This window comes from Cajanus cajan, chromosome 10 (genome assembly GCF_000230855.2).
Source record: "Cajanus cajan strain Asha chromosome 10, NIPB_CcT2T_4, whole genome shotgun sequence".
Lineage (NCBI taxonomy): Eukaryota > Viridiplantae > Streptophyta > Magnoliopsida > Fabales > Fabaceae > Cajanus > Cajanus cajan.
Window position 1 is genome coordinate 25,930,091 of NC_138526.1, and position 11,621 is coordinate 25,941,711.

The following is an 11,621-nucleotide window of genomic DNA, read 5'->3' on the forward strand; positions in this document are numbered from 1 at the left end:
TTTTTGAGTAAAAAAGTCCATTGGTATTCAATCAGGATTTTATGTCACTTAAAAACAATTCAGTAGTATTCAATCTGGATTTTTAGGAATTTTTAAAGAGTCCATTAAAATCCACCGGTATTCATTTGAGATTTTTTACAACTTAAAAACAATCCATTGGTATTCAAAAATTTAAGGATTTTAAAGGATTGTTGTGTGAGAGGGATTTTGAAAGACTTTCTAGTGTTATCTATAAATACCAGATTCATAAAACAATCCCATCCAAACCCATCGGATTTTGAAGGATTGTTTGAAATGATTTTTCAAGTGTTTTAAGAATTTTCAAGTGAGTTTTTCATCTTTTTTTTCTATGCTCCTGTCTTCTCCATTTTTTCTCTACTAATAATACTACACTATTATTCATTGCTCATATATAATACTATTCTCATACCATTCTCCTATTTTGTGAAACTCTAATATGTAAATGATAGTGTCATTGACTTGTTTTATTTTTCTGTTCGTTCTCTTTAATTGACTTACTTTATTTTATTCTATGTAGTTGAATTTGTTCCTTTATATAACACAAAAAAATACTTGAAATTTTAACTTTTAAGTGGTAATTTTTTTTATGACACACGTTAAGAAAAGAAAAAGGTGAAAGATGAAATTGATATCATAATCTCAACAATATATATATATATATATATATATATATATATATATATATATATATATATAAATAAAAGATGAATTTGTTAGGGTTTTTGTGAGTAGAATGAGATAAAAATGGATCTTAGGGGGAAGAACCCTCTTAGCATAAAAATTGCGAATTCTCTCTTTCCCTTGAATTTGTTACTCTTATCCCTCCTCCTTTTATGACTCAACAATTATTTTATTTTTTTTACTATGAATTTTTCTTTTTTATTTTTATATTATGAAATTAAGATTTTTTATATTTTAAAAAAAGAAAATTAACATAAGACATTGCAATATCTAATTTTTTAGGGTTTAGGATTTATGCCTTCATTAACTTATTTTTTAAAAAAGAAAATATTGTTAAAATATTTGTTAGAATAATTTATATTTATAAATATCGTTAAAAATTATCATATATATATATATATATATATATATATATTCTCTATATCTAAATACTTCTGTTTATATAAAAAAATTATATATCTAAATATTTTTTCAGTATCGAATATACTAATTTTTTTATATAAAAAATTATCTTATGTTTCTATATTTTCGTTTTTACATTTTTTTTATAATAACTGAGGTATTTGATCCATTTGGATAGCAAAAATATATTCGATCTTGTATGATGGTGTGCTTCTAAAAATAATAATATAATTTTATTGATTTTGTCTATTATCCGTAATTATTTATATAACTATTTTTTAACATATATTGTTTTAGTAATTCAAATGGGAGATTCACAAGGAAATAATAAAGAAAAATGAAAAGAGAAAGAAAACTATGAAGCTTGGATTAAGGATGATTCCGATGAATTGTTACAATTGATAGTGGATGCTATAAAAAGATGATAGAATATTATAGAGAATTATTATTATTATTTATCTAGACATTATTTTTTTTATTTATTATTTTTATCTTTGACTCTTTTTAAATTTGAATGTATAATTTTTTTTAAATCTTATCAAATGTCAAAACTCCACAAAATCCCACAGAATCCATTAAAATCCTAATTTAAAAGTTTTGCAGAATCCATTAAAATCCTGATTTTAAGTCTTGTAGAATCTTGCAAAATCTTAAAAGTAATGAAAATCCTGCAAAGTCTTTTAAAATCCGCAGGATTTTTTTTAACTAAAAAAGTCCTTTAAAATCCTAATCCAATACACCCCCCTAAGATTCTCAAAAATATAAAAACATTTTGGATAACAAATGTTTCTTTAGATTAATTATAGCAAATTGAAGAATACAATTATGAATTATTGTTAAAAAAGTTAGATGATGAATTTAGTGAATGACAATCAATAGTCATGCCAATTTTTTTTAAATAATTTGTTATTGCATTAATTATTGTTGTTCTATAGTTTGTTATTACTATGATAAATTTAGACATTTAATGGTCATGTACAACATTACTACTTTTATTAGGTAATTAAAAGTTTATAATAATAATAATAATAATAATAATAATAATAATAATAATAATAAAAAAGACATAATTTATTATTTTTTTTTACAAAATTATATAACACTACTACTTTTATAAATGAATATATAAATATATAAATAAAGATAAATATTCTCTTTTCCCTTTCTTTTTCTTTTTCTACTGTTATTTCTTCTTTCCTTTATTTTTGTCTCTTCTCTATATTATCTCTTTCATTTATCCTTTTTTTTCTTCTCTCTATTTTTTATTATATTCTTTTTTATTTATCAAGATTTTTTTTGTTAAATTTTTATCTATCAATATTGATATATAATTTATTAATATTTTTTAAATTATTAAATATTTAAATCATTTTTAAATTATTAAATATAATTTATTGTTAAATTAAAAAAATTTAAGAAATATTTATTTTATATAAAATTTAATATTAAAATATCAACTTTTATATATATATATATATATATATATATATATATATATTTTAATAATTCTATCAATGTCACAAATTTGAACATAAGTATATAAAAGACTACATAGAAATGTTAATTAATAAAATATGAAATCAAAATTAATTATTTATTAAAAAATTTAAAAAAATTATTTTAATTTTTATTTAAACTTTATCATTTATGTTATTTTAATTAATTGTATTTTTTGAAAAAAGTTATATTATTTTTTGATATTTTATAAAATCTTTATCAAATCTTATATTTTTTTAAAAAATCTTAGAAATCATAATATTCTTACAAATTTTATTTTACAAAATTTCTTATTATAATTTTTAAAAAAATCTTAAAAATTATTACATTTTTATAAAATTTTAAAAAAATCTTTAAAATTATTATATTTTTATTAATATTTTTATAAAGTCTATCAAAATTTTAAAACAATCTTATAAATTTTAAATCAGATACACCTTTTAAACTCTAATTTTTATATAATCGATTTCTGCTACATGTTCAAAATTTTTTCTAACCTATTTTCATTGGTGTAACATCTATGCGCCTGGTCAGTTCCACAAATAACTAGGTGTTCGATTCTGCCAAATTGTGGCTCCACACTCTAGAGCCACCCCACGATTCCATTCCACCTCCTATTCCTCTTCTTGTTCCTTGTTCCTCCTCCATTTCGCTGCAATCTTGGTCTTTTGTGTTTTTTCTTTTCAATTTCGGTGCAAACTGGCTATGGACTATGAACCCTACGACAGTAGCGGTGAGTTTCATTTTAAAGTTCTTTACTTTTTGCCTGCCCGTGTCAAATTCTTCAAGACTTCTAATTCTAGGATTTGGGCATTGTTTTTTTTTTTTTTTTTTCTTGTGCGCGACCCATTTGCCCCACTTTTCTTTTTGAGTTTTTTTTTTTAGGAGGATTTGAATTGGCGTGAGAGTGTTGCTTGGAGCGTGTTTAATTAATGAGACTAAAGGATTTGTCTTTTTTACTTGAATGTGTTTATTCCATGATGTGTGTGAGGAGATATTGGTGTGGAACCATTTGAGTGGTTTTGGGTAAGTGCAAAGAACTCTGAAAGAAGCACTAGTGGGGAGAGTGAATTGTATGACTTTTAGTTCTGTGAAAAGGGGGAAAGGGACACCAAGAAGGTCTATAGAGGAAATTGTTTAGAGGAGTTTTCTCATGGTGAATAATATTTGTAAGAATTTGGTCTTTAATCGATCTTAATGGTGCTGTGTGATTTATGTATCCGGCCTCTCCTAGTGGGATAAGGATTTTGTTGTTGTGTTTATTCCACGATGAAAGCAGAATTCTTCATGTGAATGTGTGGGTTTACTTGTTAGCTTGTCTTCCTATGGACTGTTAAGGAGTAAAAGGGTGCCTTGAGGTCAAAGGTCATTGTAATGATTTGAGGGGGTAAAAAGTGTGTGCCTTGCAAAGAAATGCATTAGAAAGAAGATAACAGAAACATGTTTTGTGTTAATTTGCCATATAAATTTAACTGCTCAAGCATGCCTTTTTTGGTAAAGTAAATCATTAAAATGTTATATTTCAAATTCTGAGTTGCACAGAGTTCCAAAAACAGACAATTACTCACTTGTTTAGACAATCCGATGACTAAGTTTCTTGTGTTTCTTTCTTTAAGTTAGCAATGGGGCATTTTAGTCATTCCGCACCTTAATCAGCAGTAGGTACTAAACCCTTCTGCTGCCTAGGACTATCTTGATTGACAGTTTGATTGAGAAGTTTTGGTGCTTTTAAGTATTAATCTCCTTAAGATTGTATCTCTTACGTACTTAATTGTTATGGTGAATGGATTGAATCTTCTCTTTGTATAATTAGTAAATCCATGTATGCTAATCCTGATGCTTAGATTTGTTCTTAAATTTTTTTTCTTGAGAATCAAATTGATTGTTCACCAGTGCCAGAAATGTTTGGTTAATACTTAATACCTATTTCAAGGATTCATGGTCTGGCCTCACATGTTATACTTACATTCATGGTTTTTAATCTTGAGTGACAACTTGTAATAATTACCGAGTTTATGAGATTGGTCAATCCCACCTATACAACTTGGAAGTAAATTCGTTTTTGAGCAATCTCGAGCAATCTTGCTTAATCTCAAGCATTCTCACCCCTCTTTTGTTAAAAGCAAAAATTAGTCTTTGTTTAGTTTTTTATTTGTTATTTTAAGAGCTTGTGTCTTGTGTGAAATTTTGCATGATTTGCTACTAAACATTGTTACTTTAATATTATAATTTGCTATTTTACTTTAACATGGAGTTGAAATGTTGAGTTATTATGTTATTTATAAGTATTATAATATATTTTTTATATTAAGTAAACTCTTATGAGCTTACGATTCGAGTTTATGGGACCTCATGAGATTATGTAAACTCTCAAGATTGACAACCTTGCTTACATTACATGCATTCACTTGCTGATTGCAGGAACTGATGACGATCTTCCACCAACACATCAAAATAGAATCCCCAGAGGGGCATGTCTTGCTGGAAATGGAAGATCTGCCGCAGGTTCAATTCAATACCCAAGAAGGATGTATAGTGAAATTGATATGGAAACTCAAATTCACCAACTTGAGCAGGAAGCATACAGTTCAGTTCTACGAGCCTTTAAAGCTCAAGCTGATGCCATTACTTGGGTATATTCTTTCATTTGGTTTTCATATATCTAATGTTTTCAAAATTGTTTGATCAGGTTTAATGACTGCTAAATGACATGTGTTTCTTCAGGAGAAGGAAAGTTTGATTACAGAACTTAGAAAAGAACTAAGATTATCAAATGAGGAACACAGAGAACTTCTAGGTCTTGTTAATGCAGATGATGTTATACAAAGTATAAGGTCTGATAAAACTGTGCAACATGGCTTCTTGTTGATCTATACTTTACAAGTGGGATTGCCATTGCATTTTCCACATATGCATTGTTATTTTGTTAATCAATTCTTTATTGAACATTGATTTTAGGGAGTGGAGACAAGCAGGAGGCCATCAGCTTGGTGTGCTCAGTACAGGGCAAGCTATTCACGATTCAATTCCAAGTCCTACTATCTCTGCATCTCGTAAGAAGCAGAAGATAACACCCTCTGTACCATCACAATCTTTTGATGGGCCTTCTCCATTTCTCCCCCAACTCATGGCTGCACCCCACCAGCCATCTTTGGTGGCAAAACGAGGATCAGTTTCTGGATCTAAGGGCAAGAAGCACAAACCTGTAAGAATGATAAATTCACTTTACTGTGCTCTTTCATTTTTTGTTTATCTTTGTTGGGCTTGGGTTTGTTTCGAATGCTGATTTGGAATACATTTACGGCGTGGGAAAAATAAATAAGCAACATTATTGTGCTTTTTGGGTTTTTTTTTTTACTTTGCAGGGTCAATTATTACCTGGTGTATCTTCTATAAAACAATATCCTTCAACAGGACTAGGTGGAAGGAATCAAGTACCTAATAGAGTTACTTCTGGTACCGCCACTGATGGAACATTACTGGATTCACTGGTTGGCAGGAGAATACGGACAAGATGGCCTGATGACAACAACTTTTATGAAGCTCTTATCATCAGCTACAATCCAGTTGATGTACTTGCGGACCCCAATTAATTAGGAATTTGTTTGTTAATTAGTTCGTAGCTGACATGCTTAATTTTACTTCTAACTTTCAGGGTCAACATGGTTTGGTGTATGATATAGGGACTACAAATGAAACATGGGAATCAGTTGATCTGTCAGAGGTACATGTTATACTGATTATTGTGGTGAAAATCTTATGTACTTGTAATTAATGCATCAGCACTATTTTGTGGTCGTAAAAACTTTTGTATTAAGAAACTTGAAATGGCACTCGAACAGTAAGAGAACAGAGAGGCATTAATGTTCTAATGGCACCCCCATCCTTAAAAAAAGAGTGCTGACAATGTTCCATTTCATTAAGAAAAAGGAGAAAAACGTTTTTACTCTTTTATAAAAGGGATTCAGCATGTATGTATGTGGCAGAAAAAGGTTAATCTATTATGAACTAAAAGAACATTTTACCAGAGATAATATTTCATATTTATAGGAACTAATAATTTAACATTGCTAGAATAGTCTATTGCATTACTTGGGAATTTTAATAAATTCATGCTTATTTCATTTTTTATTATTTATATTCATAGAATATCAAGATTGAGAATGGTGTTTAATTTAATATCTTTGACTATTTGATAATACTTAGGGCAAATTAGATTTCTTTTTTATTTTTTAAAAGAAAAAATATGAAGCCTGTTTAAAATTTTATTATTATTTGGGACTTTATGTACCATTTTTAAAACTTAAAACTGAGAAGTCTATTAATTACATTTGCATTTATCATTCTTGAATGTCATTTAGCTGCCATATCCATGCATGAAATGTCAATAATGGCTTTTCAATCCTGGACCTGGTTCTTGTTGGCAGATTCAGCTTGGATACTCTAGTGTCTAGCCTACATCTTGTGAACTTGTTTTCTCAAATGTAGCTTTTGGTGTGTGGATAGAACTAAATGGAACAAATGTTTTCATTCCATTCTATATCTGGTAGAACCAAAAGGTTTGAATCCTAACACATGTCATGTTTTGTTCCATCCCATTCTAACATGTTTACCATATGTGACCTAAATGTAAAACAAATTAGTCTAACAAGATGTGAGATTGGGGTGGTGAATTGAAGAGAAGACAATGAGCATCAGATGTTTCAACTTCTAGTAAAATGGAATGGTCAAAACAGAACTTCTTCCCTGTATTCTTTCTTAGTTTTTCTTGGCTCTGTATCTCTGCTGAAACTTCCACCGAAGAGGGGAAGAAGCAGGCCCTCAAGGTAGGAGGGGCAATTAAGATTGTGGAAATACTATCTCAACACAACTGCTTAGTTTTCCAGGGATGGGAAGTTTTTATTCTTTTTTAAAATTTCCTCCCACTAGCCATCAGCCCTTTCATATAAAGCTGATCATGAAAAATTAGCCAAAATATGTTTTAATTTTCTACTGTAATTGCAATAATATTTTCAGGAAAATATATGCAAACTTTTAAGAGTATGACATACTAATTTATAATATGCTCCAATGATAACCACTACTATTTTTAGTTATCAAATATTGATGTTCCTATATTATTTTTTTTTAATTTATTTATGCTAGTGTATTCTAGCTTTTTGGAAATATTTTGTTGCAGTAGTAGTAGATATGGTTTATCTAGGTTCCCCATATCTGTGCTTCATAGAATAGTGCACATCTATAGGAATACTTTTGTAAGCTTTCATTTCCATCTTCAAATTGAGAGTTTGGGTGTTGTCTGATAAAACTAAAACTAAAACTTATAGCACTGATTCTGTCCAGACAAAATAGCACTATTTCCACTTAACATGTTAAATAAGGTAATGTTTGCTCATAAATATAGTTAATGACCTTGTGCTGCTTCTCCCCCCAGCCCCCCTAAAATTTTGGCATGTATTGCAATCTCTTCATTTTCAGCATGTAATTGGGAATGAAAACTGGCTTTTAGTGTACTCCTTTTCTTTTAACTGTTTTTTTTTTCCCTAGTAATGTGTATATAATATTGTTTAACACTTCAAAGTTAATGACTGCAGCTACTGATGCCACACGAAAAAGAAATATGTACTTATAATAAATGAAATTTGGACTTGTTTTAAAATTTCATTTTCATTAAACCCTGTATGTGTTGGTTATTTTGTTTCATAAGAGGTAAGCAATACTGTATCTTGAATGTACAATCTATGAAAACACAAACACCTCTCTTGTTTGAAGTGCCTCAGTGTTGGACACGCTTCTGATACCGAAAGATCCCTGACACTTCTCATCAAGTGTCCAAATAAAAGTTTATTATATTGGCTTGGACTTTTAAGCTGACACCTCTGTACAACTCATAATGGAGCCGATCAGCTGACACTTCCAAATATATGGATGGACACAAACTAATATTATTAAAAGTGTATTTATTTTTAAATTTTAGAGAAGTCTGCTTAACATATATTAAATTTTAAAACTAATGTCTTTAATCTCTTTTTCTTGTGAGGCTCATTATTAAAAAAAAAAAAAACTTAGGAGGTTTGTTTAAGAAGGTGAATATACCTTTCTTAAAAGATATAACTTTATTTTCTTATTTTGAGATTTTTTCTAAAGAGACCAAGTTCTTATGGTGTAAAATAATGTCTCTTAATATTCAAGAATATGCAAATATTGTTTATCAATTTGGATTTTTTGTTATGTTGCTCCTATTTCATTTAATATTTAACTAGAGTATATCTCACTTTGTGTGTATGTGGTGTCCTGCTATCCTATATTTTGGACATTAGTTGTGTCAGAGTGTCCCGTGTTTGTGTTGATGTCTGTGCTTCATAGTGTACAATACTATGTAGAATATGGATTTTCCAACTGCTTGGTATGCTGTGCTCATTAGTACTATATTGTTTTAGGTTTTTCAAATGTAGTATTGTTACTGCAGATCTCGCCTGAAGATATTCAGTGGCTAGGTGAGGATCCTGGAATAAATTATCGTCAGGGTTTTGGTGGATCTGCTAATGGGATGAGTAGGTCTATAGGACGTGACAGTGTTCCAGGAGCTGGAAGACGTAGGGCAACCACAATGGGGCAATCCAGAATAGATTTCTTACCATCACAGAATGGAATAGGAATGAAGACTCAAGATGATATACAAATACTTCACACTGACACACTAGTCAAGGAGGTAACTTAAAACAGTTCATTCAGAGTACATTGAAATGTTTGATCTTTTGACACACATATATATGTATCTGGTGAACTTTATAGGTGGAGAGGGTATTCAATGCAAATCATCCTGATGCACTTGAAATTGAGAAAGTCAAGAAAGTATTGAAGGTAAGGGACTGCTATATATGTCAGTCTGCCATTTCTTTTATTTTCTTGTAAATGGTGCATGTACAGATAATTTATATGAAATAAATGCAGGATCACGAGGAAGCTCTTATTGATGCAATCGCAAGACTTGCAGATCTTTCTGATGGAGAAAGTGGTATTTCTCAGTTTTGATACCTTATTTTTGTACCATCAGAGATTTTTCCTTCCAAGAATAGTCCACTAAATTAGAAATTAATGCTGTGGATATTATCTGAATGTTAAATGGATCAATTTAGTGCCTGATCATAAATAAAATATTAGAATTTGCATTGGTTCGGCATCATATTTTTATAAATATGATTTCAATTGAATGTAGAGGTGATAGGGATGTTGGCATAGTACGGTTTATAGTCCAATGTTAGCGATGTTCGCTACTGAATTTCATCAATAAGTGCCTGGGACTAAGCTAAATTGAGGGTAACCAGGAAAAAGTGACAATGGTTTGGGATGGAAAGGTTTTGGTTTTCTCTGATTATTATTACTTAACCTATTTGGGTAAACTTTTTTAGAAGTACTTTTAGGAAAAAAAACTAGAAGGAATAATGAAATGAAATTTTATATAAGCTAAAATTAGCTTATGTATGAGTTAAAAATAAGATTTTGATTTTTTTTTAACTTATTAATTTTTTCAAAATTTTATTTTTGACTCATGCATAAATCTGCTCTAGTTTATGGATAAGTTTATTTCAATTGTTTTCATATTTATTTTCCCAGAAGTGTTTCTGGAAAAACTAATCCAAACATGTCCTTAGTAGAGTGAATAATCACTTTTAACTCACTTCCATGCATTGTGGTGGCCACAAATATCTGCACTCCTTGTTCTATTATCCCACAATTTTGTTGTACCAAGCAACTGTGAATTAAATTTAATTCCATATTTTTTACTTCCTTGTGAGAACGCCACTTTACTTCTGGAAAATGTGAATCATTGTTTTAGTATTAATATTTTCGGATGGTGTTTTTGAGTTCATTATGCTACATGATAGAACACTGGCGGACCTTACATTAATTCTTTGTATAACCTCTTTTAATGTTCTTATTGTTTTAACAGATGAAGGTGGCCACCATTTCTCACATGCTCAATCAATGGATCGATGAAGTGGAAACCACCTTTTTACAATGGCCAGTTGAGGCATTATGGTGGCAAGCACGTGGAGAAGACTCAATTTCTCGTGTTATTATGCCATAAAATATAATTTCCCTGACAGATGAGCTCCAGGCTTGGATCTTGTGCACCTATCATTTAAATTTATGTAGGATGACAATTAGGTAGTTTATCAATGTTTATTCATATCAATTGAGTGACTCTCGTAGCTTATCTAAGTGATTAGAGTTCAAATTTTGACTCTTGCGGATGCAGAAAACTCAGGTTGAAAAGTGATCACCTACTTGGTGCCTGTCAAACTGTTGAAAGATATTAGTTCGTCTGTTCAACGGGAGATACACTTTAGTTGTCAAACTCCAAAAGGAGATAAGTTTTCATATTCAACTGGAGATATTCTTGGGAATGAAAAAATAATGTTTATTCATTGTGGTTTTAAGATGCAGACAATACCAGATGATCATTGTACACAGCATGAAATAGTGTATAAATTCTTGTATTTGTCGTGTATTGTGTATGGGTCCACTCTTCAAGTCCATTGTCCAATGTACCGTGGACTCAATTGACATAAAAGCCGTTTCTTTTTAATTGAAAGTTTAGACACAAGAGGATCGGGATTTATATTTTTATATTTTTTAACTTTGGATTGAAGTTTGATTTTTGATTTTAACAGAGAATTATTTTACTTTAAAAATAAGTTGAACTAGTAAAGAGTTATACTTATTAATTAAAAAAAAAGGTTATATTTTTGCCTTATGTACGTTTAAGTGAATTTGGAGTCATAACTATTAATTAAAAGTTTAGTTTAGACTAGTATTATAACATTATTATACTATAAATAAAATTTATGATACATTTTTTTTTATATAAATTATATTTTAGATTTATGATACATAATTTTTTTATATGTTATATTTTAGATTTATGATACATTGTTTATATTGTGAAATAAAATTATTTTGAAATATTGATATATTTAGAAAAAAACCTAAAATTTAATTTAAAAATAAAAAAT

At 29.3% G+C, this 11,621-nt stretch overlaps 1 protein-coding gene across 2 annotated transcripts; it reads left to right on the forward strand.

Moving 5' to 3' along the window:
* The first annotated feature begins 3,103 nt into the window (after positions 1-3,103).
* LOC109793615 (protein EMSY-LIKE 3) lies at positions 3,104-11,235 on the forward strand. 2 transcript variants are annotated; one of them, XR_002239338.3, is made up of 11 exons: positions 3,104-3,334; positions 5,023-5,234; positions 5,326-5,435; positions 5,560-5,806; positions 5,967-6,173; positions 6,257-6,325; positions 9,071-9,313; positions 9,397-9,465; positions 9,556-9,619; positions 10,556-10,773; positions 10,865-11,235. XR_002239338.3 is itself a non-coding variant. In XM_020353081.3 (10 exons), exons 1-10 carry the CDS (start codon positions 3,307-3,309, stop codon positions 10,600-10,602), a joined length of 1,296 nt encoding a protein of 431 aa, XP_020208670.2. In that variant the 5' UTR covers positions 3,104-3,306; the 3' UTR covers positions 10,603-11,235. The 2 variants fall into 2 exon arrangements, 1 of the variants encoding a protein (XP_020208670.2); XM_020353081.3 differs by having other exon boundaries at positions 10,556-11,235.
* Positions 11,236-11,621: the final 386 nt, after the last annotated feature.